Source organism: Chionomys nivalis, chromosome 2 (assembly GCF_950005125.1).
Source record: "Chionomys nivalis chromosome 2, mChiNiv1.1, whole genome shotgun sequence".
Lineage (NCBI taxonomy): Eukaryota > Metazoa > Chordata > Mammalia > Rodentia > Cricetidae > Chionomys > Chionomys nivalis.
This window is the reverse complement of record NC_080087.1, coordinates 17,355,522-17,372,760: the sequence shown is the minus strand read 5'-3', so window position 1 is coordinate 17,372,760 and position 17,239 is coordinate 17,355,522. Positions and strand designations below refer to the sequence as shown.

The window sequence follows — 17,239 nt, the reverse complement described above, 5'->3', positions numbered from 1 at the left end:
TCTCATATCTAGATTAACCCATTTCTAATATTCTGTGTAGCACCACGATCTGGTGGCTTACCAGGGAGATCTTAACCTGCGTCTGTGTCTGGTGGGCGAATCATGGCGACTCCTGACTCGGCTTCTTTCTCCCAGCATTCTGTTCTGTCTACTCCGCCTACCTAATTTTCTGTCCTATTAAAGGGGCCAAGGCAGTTTCTTTATTACTTAACCAATGAAACAACAAATAGAAAGATGACCCACCTCCATCACAAACAATTCTCCCCTGGATCTGAAGCCTAGCAGAGGGTGTGTGAGGGCAAGGGGGATGACCACACACATCTGAGTTCTTATAAAGATCAAATGTTGGCTGGGAATAGAAAAGTACGGAGTGAAGAGCCCTGAGTACTGCCATGATGAAGCCTGGCTGAGGAAGAACAAGTCACCAAGGGTGCAGAGATGTGGTGGTTGAAGCTGGTGTTTAAGGAGGCGAAGTGATGCCGTGAGGACATTCAGTAATGGAAGCATTCAGTTGAAGAGACGGTATGATCTGGAGTGCTCAGGACAGGTCTTCTGGATGATGTGAAACTGTAACTGGTTTCCTGGGGGTATGAAAGCATGAGATGGAGGATGAGCTGTTCCTCAGAGGTGGATGCGATACCGTCTTGTTTAAGAACAACAGACAGTAGTGCTGGGTAGATCAGGGAAATCGAGAACTTGAGCTGATTTTTTTTCTAATGATTTTTTTTTAAACTTGCCTTTTCCTGGTTGTAGCTCCCATAAGAACACAGAAAGAGACTTGAGAGTTTTGTTTATGCGCATTTTCCAGACGCTTTTAGAATGTTAGTTGTTCTAAAACTGATCTGTGGCTTCTTTAAAAGTAGCAATTCATGCATATATGCTATACTAAATTAATGAAAGATGAATGTAGTGTTTTGCGACAATTCATTGTGACGTAGTTGGCAGGGTGAATTCGAGGAACAATGGTATACAAATAATTATGAATTATAATTCAAACTTTATTATTGATCTCTCAGTCATGAATGACAGAAAACAAGGAATAGAAAGGAAAGGCTGGAGTATATTGGAGATCAAATTGACTAAATATGATAGGTTAGACACAAGAGAGATATCTAGTAGGCATTTTTTCAGGGCCTACTGTATGTCACTTAAAATTGCAATAAAATAAGACATGATTTGTTTCATATTGGAGCTTACTATTTATGAAGGAAATGTATCCTTATCAGTTGCCACTCACCTGTACCACTGGAAACCATGAGGGGTGCTGTGAGGAGAAAGAGGAGGGATTTTGAGTACATATAATGCCGGGGAATGGCTTTGGTGGGGAAATATGAAGTTAGTTTAGCAACATTGAATTAAACTATATTCTGAAGAGCGGACATTTGTTTCCAAACATTTCTTCTAGACTCTAAGGCTTTCAACATTAACCAAATGCTAGTCTAGCAGAATAATAATGATTTTGGATAGCTGGTGCCATTATTTGTGGTTGGAAGAATAGCAGTGTTTGATTGCACTGAGCTTCAAACTTTTGATTAGTGACAATCTTTTCAAGTGAGATTCTTTTATTATGTGCCACTTTTCTCGATTCAAGAGAGCCTATTCTCTGGACTATGTGTAAATACTTCTAAATTTTTCTTTTAATTATGTGGATTGTATCATATTGTCAGTGGCATAACCTCTTGAAAGTACTGAGAAATCAATCAATATAATGAAAGTGCAGCCAGATCAAGGCAGGTGGCTTTCTGATTTCCGTAGGTGAATGATGCCGCCTCTTCTTCCTCCTCCTTCTAGTCCCCGTCTTCAACATTTCTCTTGCTTCTGCCCACTTTATTTGCCAGTATTCTGTTCTTTAATCACGTGTGTCCCTTATAATTGCAGTGCTTTCAAGATTGCTTGATTATTCAGTGAGGAAGGCTATCATAAGAAAAAAACTGTTTTTTAAAAATTGTGTTAAATAGTTGATTTATCTCTTAATTACAAAAAACCAAGGCCCATAGACTTGGATAGAGTTTGCAAAGTTTCCATCCAGGAAGGCAGAATCTAAAGATCTCTTGAATATGAAAATGGTAAGAACAATTAATTTTGATTTTGTGAAAATAAAGGAAACCAAGGTGGGGGCAGGACCTCTGAGACTGAGGGAGGAAAAGAAAGAAGATTGATGTCTGCATAGTGGACACTTCTTACTGAGGAGGCATGAGGCTGATGATGGGAGATCTGGGTGACAGGTGCAGTGGACTAAGGCTGGGTCATCACTAGAAGAAAGGGATGGGGCTAGGACCTGTCACAAGAGTTCTCTGTTCAACTGGGTCTACCCTAGGTGCCCAGATAATTTCAGGTTGATGCCAACTTTTTAGTCTGATTTTGACCCAAGATGTGGACTCCTCTCAGTGGTCCACCATATGATCTGGTCTGAACTCAGACATGGACTCCTCCTGGTGACCTGCTATTGTGAACAGATCTGAGCTCATGTGTGGACTCATCCTGGTGATCCACCCTCTTAGTGTTTCTGTGTCTGTGATGAAACGCCATATATATTCACACCCACACACACATATAAAATAAATGAATAAGGGTTAAACCAAGTATATAAAATATATACAATAGAATATTATTCAGTGTGAAAAGGGAAAGAAATTCTAGCCCACCCAGTGGTGCACACCTGTAATCCATAGGTTGAGAATGTAGGATAGAGAGTGTGAGGCCAGCTTGGGCTACATCGTGAGTTCACGGTCATTCTGGGCTACAGAGCAAGAGCCTATCTCCAAAACAAACAAACAAACAAATAAATAAACAAACAACAACAACAACCAATTAAAGAAAAAAGAGAAATGAAGACTTTAGCACATGCAACCACATGGATGGATATGAAGGATATTATTTTACATACCTATGCTAGACCCCAAATACTCAGATACTTTACCATTCCATTAGATGCAGCTGCTAGAGCCGTGGAATCCACTGAATCAGAAGGTAGAAGAACGGCTGAGAGTAGCCCAGGGAAGCGTTATTGTTTAATGTATATGGTTTAGTGTTAGGAGATAAAAAATTCTCAAGATAGATTGTACATCAACATGGATATACTTAACGCCACTTGACACTTGAAATGCTTAGCACTATAACTTCTGTTATGTGCATTTTCCTGTAGTCAGAAATAAATAAATGCAGGGCAGATGTTCTTTCAACTGTGTGGGTGTTGGAAGCAGAACCTCTTCCCAAACCCCTCACCCTCCATGGTTTTTTTTCTAACAAGGACTTGTGGTTTGTTGACTTTGTTGAGAGAGAGAGAGAGAGAGAGAAAGAGAGAGAGAGAGAGAGAGAGAGAGAGAGAGAGAGAGAGAGAGAGAGAGACTAGGTTTAAAAAGCAAACATGGGTTATCACCCCAAAGGCTTGTCTCTAGATAAAAATAACAAGGCTCTGTGCAGTATAGGTGATGTGGACAACAGTGATGTTTGACTCACAGGCTCAAAGCAACCTCTTGAGGTCCCAGCTGTGGTTTTTTGTCTATTGCCTGTTGCACGGATTGGAATTCCTTCTGTGTTCCTTCCTGCTGGATGTTGGTGGAGGTTGGTGGTTGAACCTATGTTCTTCCCTGCCCCATGCAGCCTCAGGTTGGGTGGATTCTCAGCTCTTGGATCCCCTGCCTTTGTCAATTCACCCTCTTCTTTTATGGGTGAATGCGTGGTACCAGGATGAGGAGAGTGCTATTGTCCTTAAGTCTCATCCCGAGTTTTATAAGGAAGTTTCTCCCTCTTCCTTGGTGCCAGTGAGACGGGCCCCTGTAGCTTTATATATATTGTCTCACTGGCTACCCTGGGTTTCAACCAGGAGGGTTGAAAACACTGTCCCAGAACTGTGGTGTGTCTGCCTGCAGGAGGGTGCGAGCCTAGCTCTGTAGTAGGATGGACCTTGCTGGACTAGGTCTTGAGAGTGCCACCCAGACATGACATTTTGTTTACCTCCTGAGGCTCATGAGTCCCTTTCCCTCCAGAAGGAAATGCTTCAGTTTAGAGGGCACATTGCCATTAGGAGGAATATGCCACACAGTGTGAACGCATCTCTGTTTCTTACACTGAACCACTTTGATAAAACCCAAAGCCGGGTTGTGATGACCTTGACCCTTCACATCCCTGCTGCTGGTGCAAGAAGCGCTGTGATGACCTTGACCCTCCATGTACCCGCTGTTAGTGTTAAAAGGGAAACCTACCACTTTTGTTGGTCCTGTGCCACTGTCCGTGGTGATAACTGTGCTGCTGTGTCCGTGACCAACTCTCCTGGTGTGGTGACGGTGATCGGGTGACATGTGATAGCCGCAGGTCTGGATTCTCAGCCCTCTTTGAGCTTCACTCTTTTCTCACTGCCGTCAAACTTCCTGTGTTAACCTCTGGCTTCCAAGATCCAGGTGCTGAGAGCTTGCCGTGGACAGGAAACCTTACCGATAATGCATGCAGCCCAGCATCCTGTTCTGTATACCGTTTCTATAATGCACAGAGGAAGAGACTCAACCTGGAGACATCACTTTTTATGGGAAGACAATTCAATGGGGGAATGAGCTGCTCAGGCATGCTTTGTTTTTCTTTACATTCAACCCAGACTTACGGGCAATAACAATAGGAGGAACCTGGGGCTACCATAGTTTACAGTATTACCACAGTTAGTTTTCTTTAGCTATGGACTGATGCTACAGCATTGTTCTTGTGAGCAGGTCTCTCAGCTTCAGATGGTGCCATGTAAAGTCTTCATTTGTGTGTTTAACTTTTGATTCAGTTTGATTTTCTATGAGAGTTTTGTACATCATATTGCAGTTAGTTAAATTATTGTCTCTCCATATATTTTGTGACTTTGTGACATATTTACTTTTTTTCTCAATTTCTTCTATGTTCCTAAGCTCCAGGTTTTTTTTTTTCAGTTACTTTTAAACAAACCTATACATCCTGAACACTCATTGCTCAGGGGTCAACTCTATTTTGCTATCTGTATAGGTGGTTGGGAGGATATTGATCTATTTTGCTATCTATATAGGTAGTTTGGAGGATATTGATTTATTTTGCTATCTATATAGGCTATTGTGAAGATATTGATCTACTTTGCTACCTATATAGCTGGTTGGGAGGATATTGATCTCTTTCCAATCCATTCATTTAGTCAGTCAACAAACTTGTATTGAGTGTCTACTGTGTGATGGGCATTGAACTAGAGGCCAACAATTAATAAAGTATGGGGAACTAAATTTGGACCAGGAGAGATGGTTTATCAATTAAAATCACAGACTGATCTTGCAGAGGACTGGAGTAGGATTCCCAGTACTCATACTGGGCAGCTCACCAAGGCCTGTAACTCAAGTTCCAGGGGGATCTCATGCTCCTGACCTCCATGGACACTTCCATGCTTCCCTTCATTTACATGTATGTATGTGTGTGCACACACACAAACACACCCAATTAATAATAACGATAAATATATTTTAAAAAGACACAGTTTGTCCAGTTTATAATTGTTCATCAGCTACTCCCATAACCCAAGGCATTGAGTTTATCACCTTAAATATTTATAGCTGCTTCTTTCTGGCTTGAATCATGCAGAAGACATTGGCAAACAAACAGCACAAAGATTGGAGATTGATAGGGGAGTTCAACAACGCAAGGATAAAATGGAAAGGACGGGTAACAGAATATGAACGAGAACTGGACGCTTCGAGTCAGTGTTCTCTAAGGATCAGTAAAAAGTAAAGAAATCCTATTTGAGGCTCCAAACCTCAGAGCTAAGTTATTTAGAGTGGAAAAAGTTGCCCAACTCAGCTGTACTCAAACCAAAGAGACGATGTTTTGTGAGCTTTATGGCCTATGTAGTTTATGAACCATTAAAATATTGTATACAATATTAATGAGGAAGAAGGGCAGGGGAGGGTTATGAAATCGGAATTAAAAGGAAGGCCAGGGCTATGAGGGGAGGACCAATGAGCGTCCATGAGGCTTTGCTGTTTGGGACATGGTAGGGATATGAAGCACGAAGCAGAAGCTTCCTCAACCAAAATGTTCTGGGAGCTTTCTCCACATTAGTCGGCTCTGCACATCCAATTCTCTTGTAGCATCTTTATTTGACTAAACATGTCTTAAATGCCTTGGGTCAAAATCGCGTCAGCTGTTTCCAGGGTCAGATGAGAAATGCAAACTTACTCTTCTTGATTTCATGTGTTTGTTCTCGGCTAAGGACTGTACCCTTCAGTTTGTATGAGCTCTTTGCTAGTCTCTTTCATTCCGAAGACCCTTTTGGGAGTCTTAGATTTGCTAACTATACTTTTGTTTTCTCTATCCCAGTCTTCATATAAGATCACACACACACACACAATACACACACACACACACACATACACACACACATACACACACACACACCAAAACAAAACAAACAACATCCTTCACCCTCACCTCCTCACTCCATCTGCCCTTCCACCATGGGTTTAAGGTAGAGCTACCCTCTTCTTGAAGGTCCTTTCTCAAGCCAAATTCACATTGGCCTTGGATTTCTCTGTCCTATTTGACAGAATTGAAAACAAATTCATTTTTGTAAAGTGTTCTTAAATCTTTTTTCTCCCCCATTTTCTTGGTTCCTCCAGAGCCCAGCTTTCTTATTGTGCGTTTTCAACTTCATTCTTGGGATTTTCTCATTCCACGAAGGCCTTAAAGGTTGGGGTAACCATCTGTGTTCCTCAGCTCTTCCTACTCCACGTGTCTGAATATGGAAACCTTGATCTTCAAATTGTAGCATCAGGCTGTAAAAATGGTGACCCAGTGTTACCCGAAAACAGACAAAGGCAACAGAAGAATTTGAATCGTTATTGTTTCCCATGTGTCATCTCTACAGGTGGTGATTTCACCCGAGTTCCAAATCCTCCAGATGCTGTAGGCTTTGTCTCCCTTTCCTAAAGACCCTTTGTCGGCCTAGAATTGGAATGAGATTGGTCTCTCTTGGTTCTGAATCAATTGTGAATCTCTGAGAAAATGAAGTTTTCTAGAAACCTGCTAATTCTACTTTGTTGCTTTATGGATAATCTGTTCTGGGGTTTGCAATCCATTTCTTAAGCAAGTTTCTGAAAAATAATTTTTCTTTCAAATACTTTTTACTACAGGAGTCAGCAAGAGACAATGAAAGATCAGTGTATATTATGAATCATTATTTCAAAATGTCAGAATTAAGTGGGCCCGCTACAACCCCCCAGGTCTCTTACTCTTTAGAGGAAAATATAAGGCATACTTCTCAAATGCTAATGGATTCACTGTGTCTTCTCCCATCTTACCCCCAGGTCCAATTCTGATAATCGACGCCAGAATGGCCGAGAGAGACTGTCCAATAATGGCGAGAAAGGAGGCATGGCCATGGAGTCTACCAAGGAGACTCGCTACTGTGCCGTCTGCAATGACTATGCCTCTGGCTACCATTACGGAGTCTGGTCCTGTGAAGGCTGCAAGGCTTTCTTCAAGAGAAGTATTCAAGGTAATAGTGTGTTGTGTAAAAATTACTCTATTCATAGCCCTAAAAGCAGAAGAGAACAAGAAAGAAAGACAAGGTCTTTGTTCAAAGCCATTTGTACAAAACATGACTATCTAGTAAGTTCCTCTGTTATCCTTGGTAGAAACCTGGAGGAGAGAGAGACTCCCAGGAGAAATGGGTGTGCCAGCAAAGCTGCAGCTGAGAATTTCTGCTTCCTCTTGGCAAGATGCAGATAGCTTTGAGAAATTCCACTCGAAGAATTAGTAGCTGGATCTCTGGTGCACAGAGAACTATCTCTGGCTTGATTCAGGGATGGCAGATGTACATTCTTATTTTGTTGGAAACTAAGCTTCTACAATGTTGTGTGGTCTTATTGTCTGCATGTAATCATCCTTGGCCTTGTCCAGGTACATATTCTGTTCTGATATTTGCTCCAGACCGATTCTGATTCAAATTGTTCTTTTTCCGTCTTACGTCTTTCTTGACTCAAAGGATGACATGACCTTTTAGCTAGCATGAGCAGACTCAATGTCTGGTGACTTATAAGAGGGACATGCCATTAGTACCATGTAGTTACTAAGAACCAGCTGTACCATTTCATACTCTTGTCTACCTCAATCCTTTTTTGTATGTAGCTCACCAAGTGCAGCTTTTCCGACATGCCATCAGCTATATGCTGCTATTATTTCAGAAATGCCAGTACTGTTACATCATACAGAATACCAATGGAAAATGTCAGTCATTTTGACTACTGAGGATATATGTGCCGAAGCCCTCTTGACAGGGACAGAGGCTCCGGGCTTACTGTATTCCTGTTTTGTTTTAGCTGTGGGGTGGTGGGTTTTTTTTTTTTTTTTCTCTTCTGACTCTGTTACCCTTAGAGCTTAGTGAACCAAGGTAGAGAAATACAAAGGCTACTTCTGTGATTTCTTCTACGGAAATGCAGACTTAAGGAACTCATTGAGAGCCAGAACCTGCTAGATTAATAGACGCTGACCCAAGAAGAGCGTCTCAGGAACTTTCTTCTGTGGCTCTTCACTGCTCTGATATGGGGCAATGACCGGGGGATGGTACACACATTTATCTTTCCTCCACAGCTGGAAGAACATTTTAAAAAGCTGTTCATATCTTAATAGAGTAGCCTGTGAGGTCAAGGTGGTCCATTTTAAAAGCATTTTCCTTGACACTTATTGCTTTCAACATCTTTTAGAATTCTGCAGTGAGACTTGGACTCTTTTGTCTGTGTTCCTACAAAAATTAATGATATTCTCTATAGCAACTCTTTGTATATATCTCTGTGTTTGAACCTATCACATATAGACCATTCATTTTAATAGCTGATACCATTTTAATTTAGAAAAATAAGTCTAAATCTGGATTTAGGTTAGTATAAACATTATAGGCCTTTTGACAGACATCTGAATTTGTGGTTTTACTTTTTATTTTATTTCATAGAATTCAAATTCTCATTATTTTCACCAATAATATTATTATACATAAAAACTCAATGAAGAAAATTTAGGTGTTTAAAAACAAGTTTTGAATACCAGGAAAATTGCTCAGTAGTGAAACATCTGTCAGAAAAGTGAAGGTTGAAGTTTGGGTCCTGAGAACTTATGTAAAAAGCCAGGCACCTATAATTCCAGCCTGAGGGAGGCAGAGATGGGGGTACCTGGGCAAACTGGATAGATAAACCAATTAGAATTGGCAAACTCTGGCTTTGATGGAAGGCCTTGCCTCAAGAAACAAATAAAGTGGAACTTGATTGGTGAAGACACTTGACATCAACTGTAGATCTTCGCACATATACCCCCATGAACACACACACACACATGAAAAAGATACGATTAGTGGATATGCTCAGCTATGCAGCTGAATAAATCATTTAGTGAAACTGAAGTTTTCATCAGCAAACATCATTTAGGGCAGTAGTCACAAAGATTTTTATTTTAAAGGTCAAGATAGCAATCACTTTGGCTTTTGCAGGCCATACTGCTTTAGGGAGAAAAGCGGGAATCAGCAAGAGTAGCTTTGTGGGACAATGTGCAAATAAGTGGAGGTGACTATGCGCCCAAGTAACATAAATATGGGTAATTGACCAGATCTGGCCTGGGGGCTAGAGTATTGTCATCCACGATTTAATTTTCATTTACACTTTTGTAATTCAAGTGTTGTTATGTATGAAAGGAGGCCCTTAGGAAGGAAGATTGTAAACCTAAAGTTTTGATTATTCCTATTTTATAGGAACTTAGTCTGTATTTGTCTGGACGTTCTAGGGAGAAGTTAAAAGATGTGTAAGACACATTTAACAATCTCCAAAGAGTTAGAATTCCTTTGGGAAACTAGAGACAGCTTACTTTCATCGTACAGAGAGTGGGTGTGTGTGGACAGTGCTGCCTGGACATCAATGGCGAAAACGAATGCATGCATTGAGAGAAACGATTGCTGGCTGCACATTTGAAGTTGCTGAGCTTGAAAGAAACACTAGGAATGTTGTTTTCATAATATATGTATTCCATTAGGAGCGTGCTAAATAAAATACCACCAAGCTTAGTGTTGACTTTAAGCATTAAGGCATAAGGGAAGAAAACAATATAAACAAAGAAACATATACTTACACAAACATGGAAGAAAATATAAACATTTTATTAGCACAGCATTATCTCAAGTTCAGATATATGATAAGAATTTCACTTACTTTTGAGAGTCAAAATATATATCTCTTTTCTCCATTTACTATAACAGACTAAACAGGATTTCAGTAAAATTGTATCACATGAAGGAGCATTTTTTTAAATACTGGTTTTGAAGACTACTTATGCACTACAGTGTGGTCATATAAAAGATTTCCAGAGCAGAATAATTATTGAGTCCAAAACTCTGAAAGAAGCTTAGAAACAAGTCCAAGCTTTCGACATAGCATGGGACCTAATAATGATTAAAGTCACTGTATTTGTTAAGGTCGTGTAGTTATTGGATTCTCGTTCTACACAAAGCACAGTGTGTAGAGCTGGAGATATGAAGACAGGAAAAGATCTGGTCCCTACTCACACTGAGCTTATAAAATAGATCAGAAATGAATAAAAAACCCTAGTAATTAAATTACAGTGTGACAAATGCCGAGGTAGTGGTGGATACTGACTCTCATAGGAATCTAAACTTCACTCAGTCCCAAAGAATGATAAAACTCTCTGAGAGTCTTATTGATTCAAATTAAGCCTGAAGAAAAGCGTCAAGAGGGCAAAGCAGAGGGAGACAAGAGTAAGTGTTTGTTTACTCATCTGGGTGAGCCTATGACTGAGATCCAGAAAAACTACAGACTAGCATTCTGCGAATAACAATTAGCAATGCTGGTTTGCTGTCATTGTAAATAATGATGTTCCCGGAGCCTGTGCATTTAATCTGAGACTGTCAAGGAGCAGCGCTTGGTTTCTTTGCTATCTTGGTAGTGTTTCCTTATGTTTCATCTGTTCCCAGCTCTGTGAAAGAAGAGGCCAGGCAAAAGCAGAAGGTTTCCAGTCCTCTTTGCTTGTCTGAGTCTTAATAATGGGGAACTAAAAGTTCCCTGAACTCCTGTGGTTGTTTGTACATCACAGTGACCCTCAGACACATTAAAGGGTCATGAAGGGTCTGACTCATGGGTGGACGACCTGAAGATGCTAGGCTCTGCTTCTTTTTCTTGTCACTCAAGGAGAAAGCTGGGAAGCTGTGTACATCAGATTGTTCTTTCTCTCCAAGTGTTTTGGTTGAAGAGGCAGTGTTGGACTTGAAAGTATACACATTTTCTTCCCCTGTTAGTGCACAGACTTGATTACTTAAGGAACTGAGTAATGGCCTCAGTTGGATGTATTTTTTTTAAAGAAGCAAAATAAAGGATACCATTTAAGTCAGGGAGATGAAGCTGGATATTTTGTAAACTTATTGATCCTTGAAGACTTAGAATTGTTTCTTTACCCAGAGACTGTAGACTGAGCTACCCAATCAGGTTATAGCTTCAGCCATCAGGTTTTACCCAAGGTTTAATTGCAAAGAGAAAACATTCTATCAACCCATCACTCCTCTTCCATTGTAATTCCAGAACAACAGGGTACAGTGGACATGCCTATATACCATTGATCTTTGCAATCACCACACTCTGATGGTTGGTGGAGAAGTTGCTCAATATCAAATCAGACACACACGATGAAGGCATGTGTAAGTGCACAAGTAGCTGGGACAACGGGGAAATGGTTTCACTATGATGTCTGATTAATGTTTAACGTACTGGGGGCTTTAAATCCAGGAAGAGAGATACCCGAGCTTTAGAAAGCTTGAATGTGAAACCATCCAGCACCCTGGATAGCTCCTGCAACAGCTGTGGTGGAGAAACAGCTCTACTTTTCTTAAGATCTTCAAGTTTGGGGTTGGAGAGATGGTTCAGTGGTTAAGAGTTTTGAACCCTGGTTGAACTCCCAGCATCCCCACAGCAGTTCACAACTGTCTATAACTTCAGTTCCAGAAAATATGGCACCGTCACACAGACTTACATGCAGCCAAAACACCAATGCACATCAAATAAAAATAAATCATTTAAGAACCTCAGGCTCACGCAGGAGGCTCTGTGTGCTTCTATAGATCTGTTTCTTCAGTCTTGGGGGCTCACCTCTGTCTACTCAAGAGGGACCATGTTCACATTCTTTATCTCTCTCTGAGTGGTTGTGGTCATCCGTGTTAGAGCTGGGAGTGGAGAGGCATCTAGGTGGCCATAGTCATCTGGGTTAGGGTTAGGAGTGAAAAGACCTATTTCTTTGCAGGATTATTTTATTTCTGACATATTTTAGAGATTTGTCCGAAATCCTGCCAATGTAGAGGGAATAGTAAATCTTTGTTCTTTGCCTTCCACACATGACCTTTTACACTCTGTCTCCCATGTAACAGCAAGAGAGATCTATTACATTGTTAGTTAAATCATGTGATTTTGAGCTTAAAACTCCCAGTGTCCTTAGATGAAAACTTAAACCTTTATCGAGTGTGAAGAGGTGACACAGTGATCAAGCATGCTTACTGCTCTTCCAGAGGACCCAATTTGGCTCCCAGAACCCACACCAGACAGCTCACAACTACCTGCAACTCCACCGTCTGGGAATCTAACACCTACTTCTGACCTCTGTAGACATCTGCGTTCATGTTACACACACACACACAACTGTAAAAATTACTGTCAGTCAGCTGCTTTGGACTTTTTTTCTCTCTTTTCTCAATATGACGAACTAGTCCATCTTCAGGACCTGAGTGGATGTAGTTTCCTTACTCTTTTTGTTTAGATTACCCAGGCATTTTCTTGACCAGCTCCCCCCTTTACATATATGGTGTACACGTGTGTGTGTGTGTGTGTGTGTGTGTGTGTGTGTGTGTAGGTTCCAGGCAGACATCAGGCTCCTCCTCAATCACTCCTCACATTGTGTTTGGAGGGAGGGTTTTCCTGAACCTGGATTTCTCTGTTTTGCCTAGTCTGGCTAATTAGTTTCTTCTGTGAATTCTCTCTTTCTGCCTTCCATGTGCTGAGATTCAGAATGACTACTTCACTTGTGTTAGCTTGGCAAGGGAAGTGTTAATGAAAGTGGCCCATTTGATGTGTTTGGAAAGACACCAAAGATTTCTTTTAGGCAATAAAATTTTGTAGCGAGGACTGGAGAAGTAGTTCAGTGGTTAAGAGCACTTTATGTCCTTGTAGAGGACCCAGGTTCAGTTCCCAGCACCACATGATGGCTCACAGCTGTCTATCATTCTTGGACGAGGAGATATTAATCCCTCTTCTGGCCTTTGCAGGCACTATGAACAAATATGGTGAACATACATACACACAGGCAAACCATTCATTCACATAAAATAAAAATAAACAAATCCTGAAAAATACTTTGGAACCAAATTCTAGATGTGTGAAATAGCACAAATCAAGAAATTGAGTAAGCCAGCTTGGAAGAACTTAGGACTTAGCCTATTGTCTTTGACCCATTTTCCATTTTTAGGTCTGTAAGTGGGCCCTATGCAGTACCAGTCTCTGCTTCTGTCTCTCCTTCCTTCTTCTTCCAAGTTTCCCAGGATTTAATTCCTATCTGATATGGGCTGAATTATGCCCCTAAGAAAGAGATGCTGATATCCTACCCTTCATTAACCAGAAGGTGACACATCTGGAAAATAAGGTTTTGGCAAGCACAACCTATAAATTGAAGTCATTCTGGAGTGTAGGAGCTTTTCGCTTAATTTGCCTTATATCCTTGTAAGAAGAGGGGGATTTGGAGACAGCCAAGTATGACAGTGAAGAGAGAAATTTAAAGGTGCACACTTGTGGTACCTTGTTATGGCAGGATAAATTAATTCTATATTTAAATCCTAGTGTTTCATGATTAGCTAAATATCTCCTCTCTGACTGCTGTCTCATTCTGACCATTCACTCCTGGGTGATTCCTCATGCCACCAGCTCCTCAATGCTCCCAGCTATGAGCAATAAAAGTTCTGGAACATGGGCTGGAGAAATGATTAAGTTCATGTCTAGCCCTTCATCATTGCCTCAGACTTCAAAGTATGGAGTTCTAGCCGGTGTTGTACTTTGCAACCCGTATCTCCAATGTTTCCCCGCAGAACTCTTGCATAGCTCTATCCAGTCTATTGTTTAAACACATACCCACCCAGTTCCCATTATTCAAACTTGGCTCCTTCACTGGAGATAATCACAGCACGTCAGTCTCTTTCTCTCCCACACCATTTGTTTGGTCTGTTTTTTCTTTTCTACGAACCATTCTGCACACTGCCTGTCTATTAATACTCTCTAAGAAAATCATTAATCTTGTCAATCCTTTGTACAAAATCCCTTAATGAGTTTCATGGCCCACACAGTATAATCCTTAGACAGCAGTTTGAGGACTTTTACATATGCACATCTTCTTCTAGTTTTTCTTTCGAGGTGTTCTGAAGTCTCTACTTGACCTTGTATGTGGCTGATACAGCACAAGCTAGATTATTGATCTCTTTATTGATCCGAATTCCTATCCAGTCTTAACCTGTCAAAATCCTTAAACTTGTTAAACACGATGGTCATAAAAAAGCATCTCACACAGAGGTGCAGTTGTTCTTTGTCCCTTGGGACCGTCCCATAAAACACTGTTTCGACGGATTGCATTCATTTTCATGCATGTGTTCTTTCCATTCTGACTGTGAGCTCCTCAGAGGATGGGACCAAATTAAGATACTGTATTGCAGGGGTCACCTCATGAACAGATGAAAGCACAGATGGAAGGTTAAGATCCACTTGTGTTGCTCTGGGTAACACAAAGCAGTCAGTTTTACCTGTAAGGTATCGATACGACACAACAGCCTCCGATAACATTTAAACTGGCAGATGCATGCACAAGAGATGAGAGGAGGGGAGAGCAGAAGAGAAAGGGAGCATCCAGATGAGCAGGCTAACACTTAACTCACTTAGGCGCTCAAAGATATGTGGTGTTTATAAAACGGGAAAAGGAAATAGAATGGAAAGAATAGATATTATGTTAAAACAACAAAAGATATATTATACTAAAATGAGCAAGCATGAATTTTATAATGGTGAAAAGAATAAGTAGTGTTCAAAGGGAAATGAATGAACAGGGGACATTAAGAGTCAGAACAATTATCTAAGAGGTAAAGGAGGTTTAATTCTAGACATGCTGAATCAGGGTAGATGCTTGCTTGATATACAGAGAGGATCATTCTTCCACCATGGAGTAGAACTGACACTCTGCTCTAGTCCAGGGCTGGGGATTGCAGTCACTTCCTCGATTGATTTTAAAGGAACTTGGTGGAAAGAGTGGCTTTCATTGTGAAGATAGCATGTTTTTTTTTCGAACGATGGAAAAGTAACTGTCAACTGGCTTTCTCATCACTCAGAAAACACCAGAACGATGAACTTAGATAGAGGAGGGTTTGTTTTGACTTACAATTTCAGAGATTGAAGTATGGGGTCCTCGATATCCATTGGTTTTGGGACTGTAGAAACAGCATGTCGTGTTGGGAGTGCACGTGGTGGAAGAGGACCATTCAATTCACAGCTGGAACAGAGAGAAAAAGAACAGGCTCATGTCCTAGATCCCCCTCAAAGACACACCCCAAGTGACTGGAAGATTTCCTGCTAGCCTCTACTTCTCGAGTGCCCCAACACATCTCAATGGTGCCATAGGCTTGAGGCTAACCCTCTTTTTTTTTTTTTTTTTTTTTTTTTTTTTTTTTGGTTTTTTCGAGACAGGGTTTCTCTGTAGTTTTTGGAGCCTGTCCTGGAACTAGCTCTGTAGACCAGGCTGGTCTCGAACTCACAGAGATCCGAGGCTAACCCTCTTATATGTGTGCCTTTGGGGAGACACTTAACCAAATCATAGCTGAAACTCCGAAATCTTCCTTGTGATCCTCAGAAAAACATATTAAAAGAGGTTTCTGGATCTTACTAAAAGCTTGGCGTGGGGGAAACACTTCATTACTAAAAGTATGTTCACGAGAACCTGCTGGACAACAGGACCAAGTGATTCACTGTAGGATTTTACAGTTAGAAAAATGCAGGTGTAAACATATTGAAGTGTACAAACAGTGAAGTGCAGGCGCCAGTATGATCATTTTGAGGATGCTAAAGAAAGGTCGAAGATTTGGTGGCTTGGGGAGGTAGGTTATATTGCGGGAGTTCATTGGCCCAGGATGTGTGGCCCAGAGCTTGTCTAGTCCTTTGACTTGCCAGACTTCTGTCTGAACCGTTCATCTTGTGGCAGCATGCATACTGTGCCGTAGAGGCACAAGACTATTTAGGCCAAAGGCAGAGGGTGTGAATCTGTGCCCAGGGGAGCTGTTACATCACGTTGAAGTGAATACCTTCACGATGAACCTTCCTCAAAGATAGGTATTATGCTCAGGCCCTGACAAAGTTGCTCGATGTTTGGCTCTTGATTCCCATTAGAGGAAAACAGAGATAAGGCATGAAACTTAAGGCCTGAGACCCTTGTTCTGTATAAGAATTCTTGTGACTGATTTTATTAGCATTATGTTGTCAATAGCATTTTATACAGTCAGGCTATCGTTCAAATTGCTGATCCTCCTGCCTTTACCTCCCAAGCGCGTGCCATCACAGCTGGCTACATTATCGACTGGAGATGTGTTTATCTCTTTATTGTGACAGTGCACCATCGGACGTGTGCTATACGCGTGCCCCATTCATGGCTCTAGAGAAAGAATGGAGAAAGATTTTCTACCAGTGAGAGATGACATTGATTCTTCATTTCCATTTTTTCTTTCTTCCTTTTGGCCAGTTTCGTCTTGGAGATAATTAAGATAAAATGCCTCTGACAAATGAAATCAGTATAGAGTCCCGTTTCTTGGCAGCTTTTGTGGACATAGCTAAGGTTTTCAGAAGCCTTTAAAAAACCATGGCAACAAATGCCTCCGAAGGGTAATCAAAGGCTCCAAATGGTTTTAATCGCTGGTGTTTTTCATGCTACAACTTGGAACACTCTTCTTCACTTTTTTGTTCACCTGATTGAAATTAAATTTCCAATTTCCCTACTAAGTGGTTCTCTTCTGGTCATGGCATTGGTATTTCCATTAAAGTAGTAGTTTGTGCCCATGTATAGTGGCTAAGCTCATCAACAATCCATTAGAAAGGCCCATTTATGAGTGGCAATAATTTTCCACAAAAATTATAGACAGGCTTTAATGGGCACATATTCAAAGGGCATTAACTGGCCCTCAAAATTA

At 40.9% G+C, this 17,239-nt stretch overlaps 1 protein-coding gene across 2 annotated transcripts in view; it reads left to right on the top strand.

Annotated features, from left to right (window-relative positions):
* Positions 1-17,239, top strand: part of Esr1 (estrogen receptor 1) — a 353,250-nt gene that overhangs the window by 124,217 nt on the left and 211,794 nt on the right. For both annotated transcript variants that reach the window (XM_057762857.1, XM_057762856.1), the window contains exon 3: positions 7,302-7,492. In XM_057762857.1, coding sequence (XP_057618840.1) covers positions 7,302-7,492 — 191 coding nt within the window. The remainder of the gene's footprint in view (positions 1-7,301; positions 7,493-17,239) is intronic.